Source organism: Macrosteles quadrilineatus, unplaced genomic scaffold, assembly GCF_028750875.1.
Source record: "Macrosteles quadrilineatus isolate MER2022 unplaced genomic scaffold, UCM_ALF_1.0 Scaffold_1__1_contigs__length_201487025, whole genome shotgun sequence".
Lineage (NCBI taxonomy): Eukaryota > Metazoa > Arthropoda > Insecta > Hemiptera > Cicadellidae > Macrosteles > Macrosteles quadrilineatus.
The window spans coordinates 68185507-68199110 of NW_026542594.1; the positions used below are offsets into that span (position 1 = coordinate 68185507).

The following is a 13604-nucleotide window of genomic DNA, read 5'->3' on the forward strand; positions in this document are numbered from 1 at the left end:
TCTGAACTAAGACTTGCTCCAGAACTACAGAAAATGGGTTTCGGAGATCAAGTTCTGAACTAAAGTATAGTTGAGAATTGAATTAGTTTCCAAATTAGGTTCCATATTGGCCTGTTAGTTTCTCCAGTTGTGGAAGTATCCAGCTAAGCAACTTAACGAGTTTAGTGTTGAGTGAAGTGTGACGTTTGCATGCAGGTGTGGTTCCTTATTGCTTGCATTTTCTTTTGTTTATTGTATGTATTTCAAAAATTCTTGAAGACTTGTGAACATTTATTTACTGTACACAAAAAGATCTGAAGATAGAAATATCTTTTAACTTAGAAAGACAGATAAGAATTGTGCAGTGTAACATTGCAACGCTTGCAAGACGAAAGGGAGTAAGTAATTAATTATGATAATCCTATATACTTACGCCTCTTTGTCTTGCAAGCGGCCATTAGAAGTCCAGATTAAAACATTAGAGGACTCAACAAAGGGTCTCCACGCTCTTATTAAATGGCTAAAAAGGTACAATCATATAATAATATAATTCTAGAATTGATCCCGGTAGTCGGCTTTGACAAATAGCAAAATACCGGGATTATTACATGTGTTGTTTTCCAAGCAATTGTTCGTTTCAGGAATAACAAATGTTTGTTCACTTTGATGTGTGCAAGAATACCGTACTGACAATGAACGAAAAAACACGAGCACAAATATTTGCTGCTTGCCAAATAGACAAACATCTATCCACATTTCGGCGAGTCGCTGCTTGGTGCTTGGCGAATGGCGCATGTCTGGAGCCGCCTTAACACTGTGCAGGGATTTTTACATAATAATGGAAAAACTGCAAACCAACCAAACGATTTGGAAACTTCCTGCCTATTGGTCCTTGTGTCATTAGCTGCTATAGCACTACCTGCGCACTAGCACTACACGCAGTCTACTATAAATGTAGTACTGCGCTCCCCTCGCTAACATTGCCTTGGTGTGAGCCCAGCATTAATACTGCCATTTTTAATGATTTTAACTCAAGATTTACAAACCAAACTGTTGTTGCACAGTAAGAAAATCCCATTAGATTCCTGTTTTGGAAATCAGGATGGAAAAAATCCTGTCCTGTACCGTCCTGATCAGATCTAAAAGTCCAATAAACTGTAGGTCCCTTAGTTGCCATTGAATGTATGGGCTATTAATTAATAGCTGTGTCTAAGGAACATATCAGCCTTAGTCACTAACAAGACTACAAGATCGCGCCACTCATCCTACACTCATCCTTCGCTCATATTAGGGTTAAAATACGCAAATAGTGGCGTCCCCATCTTAAATAACTGATAATTGATTGATAATACCGTAAAACATAGGCTATAGTATTTGGCTCACTCACTCATTTCATCAGTCATTTCCATCTTCATATTAGCCTGAGCAAAGTCTCGCATATTGGCTGCTATCTGTTCTGGTTTCATGATGGTATTCATATCTTTCATCGTCTTGGCTGTAGTTGACATAGCATTAGCCAAACTTGCATTTGCTCCAATAGTTTTGTTCTGAGCACCTATACTTTGTATCTGTAAACAAACAAAATAATTCATCACTTTAGTACTGGCATAAGAATTGTGGGAAATAACATATTAACTTACACTGAGTATAACGGTTACAGTTACAAACTCTAGAAAAAATTTCATTTTCTTGTTGAAAGCAGTCTATTAAAATTGGTTTCAAACCCTAAAACTCTGAAACCTTTGAACAGATATATCATTGAAGTTTTTTTTAGCTTGTTTTCCAGATAGGGAAAAAGCTATTACCGCAGGTTTCAAGGTTAGATCTAGACCCGTTCAATTCAAATTCATATTTATGAGTGTGTCTGTTAGCACGATAACTCGGGTAACAATGTAGCATACCTATATAATCATAACTGTATAACCTAATATATAGCCTGTAATGTATAAACCAACATTAATTGAAGGAGTTTGCAAAACCACTAACCAGCATGATCGGATTATGGGAACGCATTTTTATGGCCCGTTAAAATTAAGTTTTCTTATTTTTGACCTGAAAAATTAAAAAAACATAGTTTATTTTAGTGTTTTTGTTACAGTTAATGACTACAGTAGAATCCCTGATATCCGGCCACGGTTTTACTGGTCCTTGGTTTATCCGGCCACTTCCAAAAAGCCAATATTAAAATGTTTTTCTAACGGCTTAAAACAAGTAGTTGCAAACTCTACTGTAGTCTTGACCGGTCTCACACAATTTCTCTGTTTGTTTACTGTGTCTCTACTCAGTTAAGCTAGTAAGCCTAGCCTATTGGTTGGTTATTTCCAGTGCAGGGTTAGTGTATTAATTGTTTTATTTTGTAAGAATAAAAATGAGTATGATATTTGAGCAGAAAGATATGCGTAGGTACCATTTAAGGCCCAATGATCTTCAAGATAATATTTATTGTGAGTCATTTCTTTTTTTTCAATCATTTTTATAAAAGGCTGATTTGCCCGTCCAAATCGTTATCCGGCCAGGCGCTTGGTCCCGTGGTAGCCGGATATGAGGGGTTCTACTGTATGCAGAAAAAAAAATGTAATTTAAAATTCCCAGGTTATTATACTTGAAGTCCACTGCCAGTTTGCTCCAGTTTAGTTTTATTAACTGACCTATCATTAATTTTTGTCAGCATGTATCGTTCACCCAGTGGTAACTTCAGACTTTCTTGGACAGTTAGAGAAATGCCTGCTTTCTAACTCAATTTAATAAAGCCGATATCATTGGCTCAGACCATGAATACGATCCAAGAACTTAAGAATTTACTGATGTTCAAAGGTATTTTGGTATGTTTTTAAAAATAACTGATTTATTTATTAAAATACATCACATAACGCCTAAGGAGTGCTTCTGGACGCAGGCAGATAAATTGTCATAAGATACATTGTGTACTTACATTTAGTTTAATTTTTTTTTTTTTTTTTTTTTGGTCCTAGGACGCTAGGCACGAGCCTGGGATTGTTTTTCACATTACTTCAGGCTAGACCTAGGGGTTGCGGCATTATCATGTGGATCAAATCCATTGGTGACTTGGCGGGGATCGAAGCCGGGACCTCAGGAACTGAAGTCCCGCGCTCTAACCACTACGCCATCTCGCTCCCCACATTTAGTATAGAATAAAAGCAACAAATATAAAATAAGCTATCAGCAAAACTTACAAAGTTATATCAATGCCAAGAAACTACAATCTACCAACAATTTCTAGAGTCTACTACAATTAGACTTATTCTTAATGTTGTAAAAACATTTGTCTAATAGGTACGACAGTAAGTATAACCGAAACCTTTTCTAATGAATCCACCTACTTCAGAGATAAAGGAAGCTTATTAGATAGATTGAGACCCATATAAAATGGACTCTTTTTATAAGAACAAGAAGTAGATTTATGTATGGGTTATTGCAACACAGAGCTCATGGGCCTAAAGCTGTATTGGGAGTTAGTTCTTTTTTCTTTAAAAATGGCAAAATGTTTTTTGACAAGGATTAAAGTGTTGAATATATACCAAGAGGGCACAGGTAAAATCTTCATCCTTTTAAACAAATTTCTACAGGATGTTCTTGGACTAACATGTGCGTAAACTCTTATAATTCTCTTTTGCATTTTAAATACTACAGGGTCCATTCAATAAATAGTAAAAATAGTAGCGTACTGTCGAGAAATGCTGTGTACTTTTGCTTTAAACTCGGAAAATCCGCGTTGGATACCCTGTGGCACTTCCCCTGAACTCAATACCATATATTACCAACATTACCATAATACTCAATACCATAAGAGCCAATGTTAGAGTGCATGTTTGCAAATTATACATTATCTGAGTTTTTCATCTATTATTTTAGAAAGCACTAATGTAACGTGATTAGGGGTCTCAATCCCGGGATTTCGGGATTCGTCTCAGCCGAAATAATAATCCCGGTATCCCGGGATCAATCCCGGGATTATACAATATTATGATTTTTTACTTTATAGCCATTTTAAATGAGCGAGAAGTCCCCTGGTTGAGTACTTTAATGTTTTAAACTGGCCTTACCAGTGTTACACTGCGCAATGTTTCCGTTTTCATTGCACGTATTTCTTAATTACAGTGCATAAATGATGATATGTCACTCTAGAATATAATAAATACATTTTAAAAATCAAAGGCTACGCTAATAAATAGATTAAAGATAGCTAAGATAAAAAGATAAAATGGGAATAATCATGAGTATCAGCATAAAAATGTTATTTTTACTGACAGCAATAAAACAATAAAACAATAAACCATCTGCTTATGTAGTAGCGTGTGTATGAAAAACATAATTTAGGATAGTAAGAAATTTAATCACCACACTAATAACCAAATACGAAGATAAAGTTATAGACCCTAAATATAAGCAATCTTAATAATGAGATTATAATGGTGTGTTTATAGTTATATTTTATGGCTTCAATGAAAATAATACTTCAATTTCCGATTGCAATGTTATGTTTGCTACACGAATTGCGTTGTTTAAGTTTAATGTCAAAAGTAAAACTCAAAATAACTTATAGGCCTATTGTAATTAAGTTCTAACACTAATGTAATAACATTTACAGACAGAAAGTAAATCCTAATCGTCTAAAAACTGAGACATATATTTACATTCGTTCGCCTATTGAAGTCAATGATAATTAAATTTTCCAATCAAAATAGATCATTACTTATACCATTTCATATATATATATATTTATCGTCCTAAAAAGTAAAGAGTGTATGTGTTTAAAATGTTATTGGACGTATATTTATTTATTTTCCATAAGTAAAAGTCCTCAAATTCACAAAAAATAAATATAAACATAGGTTTTGTAATCCCGTTAATCCCGGGATTAAAAGTCACCAATCCCGGGATTTCTAGGTATCAGAAATCGGCCAGGATCCCGGGATTCGGGATTCAAATAAAATCAAATCAAATCGTCTTTATTTCATATTGTACATAAATCAGTACATGGAATGGCGTCAAAAACTATATCTAAAACTTAACATAAAGAAATCAAGTCTAATAGAAATCTACATATCTAATTCCGTAAGCCCAAAATTTTACAATGAAATTGTGAGCGAACGGGAGGCCGTAGAAAACGGGGAGAGGTCTCGTTTTTAAGGTCTGGGCATGAAATTTTGGGGAAAATTATTCATTTTTCTTAATTATGCACCAAAAGGTTGTTACAGGATAAAATAATTCACATTTAAATAACATGGGAATCTAGTTTTATGTCTTTTTATTTAGTGGAAACACAGATTATATAAATTGAAGAAATTATAACCACACCTGTGTAATAGGAGGGTCAAATATTGTAAAGAGGAAGTGTTTGGCAATGTTGTGTGAGTAGGCTGGTAGTGTTGTTAAACAATAACTTGTTGTGCTGACCTACTGAAGGCTGTTGCTTTAAGTAGGCCAGTGCACTTGATCAAGGGGTCAGTTTTGGTGTGTAGTGTTTGTGTGGTGCACCTGAGGACGGGGTCCTGCTGGGGGAGCTGGAGCCCAAGGCCCTTGGCCTTGGGTCCAGGTAAGAAAATGTTAAGGGTTTTCAAAATTGGGGTTTAGAGTCTTTTCCAAATTGGGTTTTAAGTTCCTAACTCATTTATACAGTTCCAGTCTACTCTACCTTTTTGATTGTTAGTTGAGCTTTGTGTTCTTTGTGTTGTTTTGAGTAATTAATAAAGTTGGGTTTTGTAAACGAGTGCTGAGTTTCATTCCTGAGCTACGTCACCCAAAGTAACAGTAGGTATTCCAAGAGGAATACGACCGTTACACCTGAATGTGCATTATTTTATTATTGTAAAATTGTTAGTGAAGTAGTAAACAACACAAAGTGGAACTTAGTTAAAATCTTTTGAACAAACAATTTGATACTTTTAAACTAAATACTTTACAATGGATTGTTCTTTTGCACGGTAATGTATAATGTCGGAAGACTATCACCAGTGTATACTCAATGCTACCACGCAGAGGTATTGTTCCTCGAAATGAGAACAACAGGCACCAGATTTGGCACGATACACGATATTAATGGAAGAAGAATAAATGAGCATCGGATGAACATGAATTTATTCCTGTGTGTAGATTACCACTTTTAAATGATATTGCATTACACAGCGTAGGACCAATGAACGATGGGTGCATTCATTGTGGTGCATTGCGCAATTTGATTTGGTGAAATTGTGGCACAAGGCACACAACCGAACCTTCACAAAAGTTGGCATTTATTTGAAAAACCCAGTTTTTACCCCTTTTAGATAGTTAAAGAGGCCAGATGATGTTAAAATAGTACTAGAACCAAATAAAGACCAAGGAATCGACCAAAATGGATACTATACAACAAGTGTTGTTTCAGAGAGAATTTTGTTATAGAATTAGCATTTTACAATTTGGATGATGACATTATCTCTATGTGTTTTTCTAAGAGAATTTGTCTATAATTAAAGAAATCTATAGGCCTATAGATTTCATTAATATTCATTCAAAAAGATTGTTAATGGAAAATGTTCCTTAGTTTCATTATGATTAGAAAGTTTATATTATAAAACACACCACATGTCCTTTGGAAGTTTTATTTTAAACAGAGCAGACATCAAAATGCATTATGCAGGTATGTAATAACTATTATTATACATAGTATCATAATATACAAAAATGTTAAATGATAATTCAAGGTAGGGTAACCCATGAGACTAATAATTTGTACAAAATAATTACTGGAATATAGGGGCTATTGCGCCTACAAGCCACTAGTAAAACACTAATTTAACATATATTCTTCTAAAGAGTAAAGAGGTACAGTAGTGACAACAAGTGGTGCTTCAAATGTTTTTTTTTTAATTTGAAAAAAATATTTTCTTTCTTAATGTGATCAGGAAGTTTATTATAGAATTTACCTCCAGCATAGGTAGTTTTCTTTTCATATATACTTAGTCTATGGGAAGGTGCTGCAATAGTACCCCTAATTCTTGTATTGTAGGAGTGGCATTCACCTAATAGAGGTAAGTCTGCAAAATTTTGTCTACAATATAAAATTACTTCATATATATTATACAATTTATATATGATGGATACAGTTGTGACGGCCTGGTATATTTGCCTCATTTTGTTGTAATTTGTTAACTTTGAGCTTATGCTGATTGGCCTTACTCCCTAAACCTGGCCCTCTGGCTATCACCGAATATTTGCTAGGTTGATGTGTCAACCGTATTTAGCAATATTGAATTCTATTTAACTTCATATAAGTCTCCAAGTGAACCTTGAAACTCATACTCCAATTCATTTCATTACTTTGTAACCCTACAATAATCCTAACCAGACGTCGTGGCTTGGCCGGATATGCCTTGGAATGTGCTGAATCTGCATGCACGTGTGCCGCGATAAACAATGTTACACTTCTAGACTCGGTTCCTCGCTTCAATTAGTTTCATTAACGACCATTGTAATCGTTTGGCTGCAGCACCTGTCAAGCAAATGTCCACGCGTTGAATTATGGGCTGAGCGCTCAGCGTGCGCTGATTGGCTGGCGATGGTCATGTGACCACGCTGAGGCTCTCGCTCGGACGATGCTGAAGCAATTAGATCGCGCCGGAATGTAGGGGACGACGGTAAGGTCCGCGCGCGCGGTCTCGCGCCCTTTCTTACTCTTTTCTTTTAAGTCCGTGTACGTTTTAAATTCAATATTGTGTAATTCGTAGTATTTGGTAGAGATTTGATTCGATTTGTAACGTGTTATTTTAAACGATGTAATCATGTAAAGTTTATTAGTTCATTAATAAAGTGTTAGCTGATCCCTATTCGCTTGTTTTAATGTTCGTTCTTCCTGCTCCCAACCGCTACGAAGACTAAAGAGGGCCGCTGTGACATCTGTTGTCAGGTGTGGGCTTGACTGCGACAATGTCAACCTAAAGGTAAGTGGAATTAGGGATTTGCTTGATCAAATTATTTTACTTATACTAATTTTCAAAAATCAAAGTTTAGATGTTTCTGGAATAAAATATGTTTAAATCGATTAAAAGTAAAATAAGAATCATTTTCGTGAAATTTTCGTGAAGAAAGAGCCATTTTTCGATTTATTAGGTAATTTTGAAGTAAATAGAATATTTTGTTCGTAAACTTATTTCGCCATTGTACGCGTGATCTAGGATGCATTGGATCTCTTTCCGCCTCCCACAGTGTTGCACTCTGCTATTGTCTTGTCAGAGTTGTCGTGCGTTGTATGTTGCGTTGTGAATGAAGACGCCATATTGGAATATTTTGTTCGGTTGTTGGTGAACAATTGGTAATAGATACTTGATTAAAAGTTGCTAGTATAAGGAGTAAGAAAGAAAGGGAATAAAGAAATAATTATTGTGGGAGGATGGGAAGCAAAATTTCGAAAACTAAAATGTTTTGTACTTGTGAAAATTAAAAGTGGATGCGTTCGAAGTGAACTCAAGATGGCCGCCGGGTTGGCTTGCTGTCAGGTTGTCAGTTCTATCCGCGGGATTTTATCCCGGATAAGGGAATTTTTATACCGCAAGTGGGATAAATTTGGGATTATTTTTAATTTGTTGTCGGGAAATACCGCTGGATCTCAAAGTGATTGGAAAACGGAATTACGTTGTTGATGTGAATATTATGAATCATTAATTGAATATTATGGTGTTAGGCCTACTGCTGTTGAATAATTAGCAGGAGAAATTGAGAGAAAACAAATCGCTGTGAAACTTTTGAGATTGACTTACTAACATGCATTTAGGCTAATGGTGATTTACTCACCTAGGCCTAGTCTGTTAAGTTAAGTGGATTGAACTTGAAAGTGAGTTGGATGGTAAAGCCTGGGCGTTAATGGAAGAGCCAATAACTAGAATTGATTGTAAATTAATTAGACTTAATGGAGTTAAAATGTTTGAAAATTTTTAATTTATTGGTAAAAGTTGTATACTGAAAGTTTGTTTTTGCTCAATGTATTGGCAGCATGACTGGCTTACTCCATTGATCTGGTCAAAGGGCCCAACTCACTTGACAGTTCTGATAGCCTTAAGTATTATAAGAATTAGATTGGATTTTGTTATAAATGGACTTAGAAAAATTTACTGGAATCTCACCAGTGATATTGTGAAATCGTAAAATAATTTGGGGAAATAAATTATTTGATGTAGGCCTGCACTATCTATTGATTAGGGAAAGATGGATTAATGATAATCTTTGAAAATTTTTGGTTAATTACTTTGAAAAACTGAGAAGGGTAAAGCGAGAATTAATTGTTTTATGTGATGCGTCGATGAAAGATTGCCTGGTTTCCATTATTTAGTCCTTGACTGAGTAGGCAATGGGGTCATGCGTTTCGTATTTGTTTTTTTAAATTACTGAGTAAAAAGTTGTATCTGGAAAAGTGTTGTGATTGGCGGGATTTTGTCCCTGCATCGGGATTTTTCGAACTGCGGCAGGGATGAAACGAGTTTTTATCCCTCCACAGGTGTTTGTATTCTTTTCGCGGGATAAAAATAAATTTTTCCCTGGAACGGGGATTTTTATTAAATAAGGTGGGATAAAGGGAATTTAAATTTCCTTATGGAATGGGGATTTTTACTGACTTAGGTGGGGATTTAATTAGGATTTTTTTTAATTTTTTTTTAGATTTTGAATTGAACGTTGAATATTTGAAAGTGAAACTAGGGCCAAAGCTATTTATTTGTGGAATTCTTGTTAAATTGTGGATAGTTATTTGTTCATAGCTTGCGTTTATTTTTAATTTGGGTCAGGTTAATTTATGTCCGTTGCGACTTCACACTTGTTTTGTTTTGTTGGAGCCAGTGTCGCGACTCACCCCGACCCCCCGGCCTCCCTTGCCCTCTGGTGGGACTTGGGTCTCAATGAATTCCCCTGAGTTTTTCTTTTCTCAGGTACCATTCTACCCTCGGGGTCCTGATTTCATCTGACGGTACATTATGAGCAACTTGTGAAAACGACAAGTCCTCATTGATGTGAGACTGATCAGGGGAACTGTCTGATTCAGGTACACAGCCGATCCATTGCAGTGTTCTTGGAGATTTTGCATCTTCATCCAGATCCTCGTCTTCTCTTTGTCCAGGTGGTACAGTGGTGTAAGGAGCTTAGCGATGCGATGGTGAATTCGCATCCTTCCTCTCTTACGTGAGGTGTTATCTTCTCTTTTTCCAGGTGGTGTGGTGCTGTAAGGAGCTTAGCGATGCGATGGTGAATTCGCATCCTTCCTCTCTTACGTGAGGTGTTATCTTTTCTTTGTCCAGGTGGTGTGGTGCTGTAAGGAGCTTAGCGATGCGATGGTGATTTCGCATCCTTCCTCTCTTACGCGAGGAGTTTCTCTTTTCTTTGTCCAGGTGGGCTATTGCCCCTTCACTCTCGTCTAGTGATTGACCGTGAATCATATTGATTACTTCACTCCAGTTTTTCCTTTTTTTTCCTTAAAGTCCTCGGGAGCCCGAGTCTCTGGGTCCTACATGGTGGGAACCAGGGTGGTTGCTGGGTAGGGGAGTTGTTTGACACTGTGCTGCCATATTGGGTTTCTTGTTTTAAATTGATTAATTGATTACTTGTGGTTTTTGGGAGTTCTTTTTTTTATGTTGCTTATCTAATGTTTTTTTTTGTAAATGTAGATTCCGGTACCTTGGTTCTTCCAATGGGCCGAGGGAAACGTCACACTGGGCCGTGGCTAATCCCTCGCCAGAGGAAGCTGTCGTGAAAAATTGGGAGAACCCTTGATTGGTTAAAAATAAACGGTCAAGCTGATGTTAGTAAAAAGAATAAATGTTCGTTATTTAGATAAATTGGTTAGTAGTTTATGATAATTATATGTAAATGTGCACTGGATAATTGTTTTTGTTTGTTATACAGAGCAGTTTTATATAGGAGTGTAAGCCAGGCCTTGCTGTCCCTGTTGACCGGGACACATGGAGACTCCTTGCTGCGGACCTGCTGTTGGAGTAGTGGCTCAACACTGTCCCACTGTGATGGATCTGGTTTGATTAGTGTATAAGTCAGTAAAATAACCCAAATTAGTACCTGTAATTGGCCCTGAACTGAGTTGGGGTTGTTAAATTATGCTCGCTTTAGCCTTGTTGTGAAAATATATGAAAAAAATGTAACTTGCGGGGGGAAAATTATTTCGAAAATGTGCAAAATGATAAAGCAGTTAGGAAAATTTTATTTTGAAAGGAAGTATGTCAAGTATACTTCTGGTGTAGTTTTGGCTGACCATGGGTCAGTGGATTGGCTCATAGCCTGAAAAATGTTTTGTGCATTGGAAGCGTGCCCCATTCGGATATGGGCATCGTTCAATGGTGAGTGGTCAGCGAGGTAGAGGTGTGGTCTGAGCCTTAGGTGTTTGACCACGTTTGGGATTGCCTTGCTTGCCGCGCTGTATTACATTAGGCACGGCAACATGCTAAATTCCCTGTGGACTAGGTCCAGGTGTCGTGTAAGTGTTGTTTTTTTTGGGTGGGGGACCGTTTATTAAGTCAAAGTCACAAAGTAAGCATGAGCTCCATTAAAGACTCTGCATAACTTGTACTGTTGAGTTAGGCCTGTTCATTGGCAGCAATTAACTCGTGTGGGACCCTGAGAGTCCTGGTACGGATGGTGTTTTTTTTTTATAAATGTTGGCAAGAAATCTTTCTGCCGGTGGTCCCCCTGTAACCCGGGTGTAAGAGTTTTTTTTTTGCTCGTACCTGCGTACGCTTGCCTAGCCTAACTTGCTAGCAGCTACCAGTTGTACTTGAGCGTGGAGGGGAGTGGAAAGAGAGCGTCCCCTGAGCCTAATGTGTTTAGTGCTGTGAGTGTGAGAGTACTCTTGCTTGTACCTGCGTACGCCTGCCTGGCCTAACTTGCTAGCAGCTACCAGTTGTACTTGAGCTGTAGGGGAGAGTGGTGAGAGCTTCCCCTGGAGAAAGTGACACGTGTCATGTTGATGTGAATTGTGAGATCTCAAGTCAGAACCATGGGTAGTTTGGTTACTGACAGTTGTAGAATGCCTGCCTGATTTATCAGCAGCGTTCTCTGGTGAATTCGAGCGTGGAATTAGTGACGATTGTTGTCTGTCTTCTGTTAGGGTGGAGAGTACGAGTTGCTGACCTGCTCCATGACGGCCTGGAGGGTAGCGAGCTGCAACCATGGCCTACGCAGACAGGGCCACTACTCATGTGAGGGGGGCTGACAACAACGGAAACGTCTGGCGGAGACCAGGAGGTTCCAGTGGCAGGTTTCAACTATAAACCAGTCACGAGTCACTGTTGGGGTGAATAGAGTCACTGTTGGAGTGAATAGCGCTATTGAGGATAGACTGAGGTGATCACCGAACCCTGAAGGTAAATGGTACCATGTTTCGAACGAGCTCGACATCAAGTTATCGGTAAACGTGGCGGGAAGACTTTTATACGGAAAGCAAGACACTAAAACGGAATAGTGCGCCTGCAGGAGCGTGAATTCGTGGAAGAAGTTTCATGGCCATGAAGTAATTCAGTGTAACAAATTTGAAAAACTTGTCTAACGCTAGTGTGTTACTTATTAACAGGAGATCTCCTATGGACAACTTTACTTAGGTTGATCTAGGTAGTTGATAAGTGTTGTGACTGTCGATTTGTTCTTATGTTATTATGTTATCGGTTATGTGTGGTGGTTATTTTTGTTAGGTCATTGGGTGTTTCAATGACGAAGGACCTGGGCGATTGTAATGTTATCGCGGAATACTAGGCTCCTATATTGGTTGTTGTAAAGAGTGCTCAACTTTTAGTTAAAAAAAAAAAAAATAATAAAAAAATCTTTTAGCTCTTGACCCGTGCGTCTGGTATTTAATTAAATGCCTGAAATTAATGGATATTTCCACCTGTGGAGCTGGAATGGAGGAGCTACGAGAAAGTTCAAACAGCGCTGTTTCCCACTAACTTCCCTACACCCTTTCCTAACCCACCCGAATAAATAGGCTGGATCGTAGACTCGTCCATACCAGTTAGTTTTGAAAGTTAAAATTGCAAATAACCAGTAATATGTTAAAGAATTTAACTGGCATAAGCCTGGATAGGCCTTGTTTAGAGAATAGCCGGCTCTCTAACCCTGGCTGGTGAGCACTCCTAGAAACATTAAGTTTTCTGGTCTAAGTAACTACAGCGGTAGTTGGGTTAAAATGTTGTGTCGTGGGTTGTTTGTGTAGTTGTGTTTACTCTTATGTTAGTGAGTTGGATAAAGGTTACTGTAAAAAGGGGGCAAGTAGACTGGTCATGCACAGGGGTGACTGAGTAATGGATCAACCCCAAGTGAAAGCTCGTGCGGCTTCTCCAGAGCGAGTGAGTAGCGTTCGAAATTTAAACCAATGCACTGAGCGCACACATTATGTTTGTGACTATGGATATAAATGATAGCGTTCGGTACGCCTTACCTATGAATGATATAGTAAAAATTAAAATCATGAGTTAAAAGTTTGTTGACAGTCTGCTGGTCCGCGGTGTGTGATTAAAACGCTGTGAAAGTAGTTTGCGGAAAGTGCAATCGTAAGTTTTTTTTAATTAGTTTATATTTTGTTTTGTGAATTTGGGGCATTAATCCAATTTGAGCCATTGATGCTGTGTGCTAAGGTTAAA

At 37.6% G+C, this 13604-nt stretch overlaps 1 protein-coding gene across 1 annotated transcript in view; it reads right to left on the reverse strand.

Annotated features, from left to right (window-relative positions):
* LOC128983515 (charged multivesicular body protein 2b-B) overlaps positions 1 to 13604 on the reverse strand; it is a 61836-nt gene that overhangs the window by 19530 nt on the left and 28702 nt on the right. The window contains exon 4 of the mRNA XM_054402816.1: positions 1367 to 1547. Within this exon, the coding sequence (XP_054258791.1) occupies positions 1367 to 1547 (181 nt within the window). The remainder of the gene's footprint in view (positions 1 to 1366; positions 1548 to 13604) is intronic.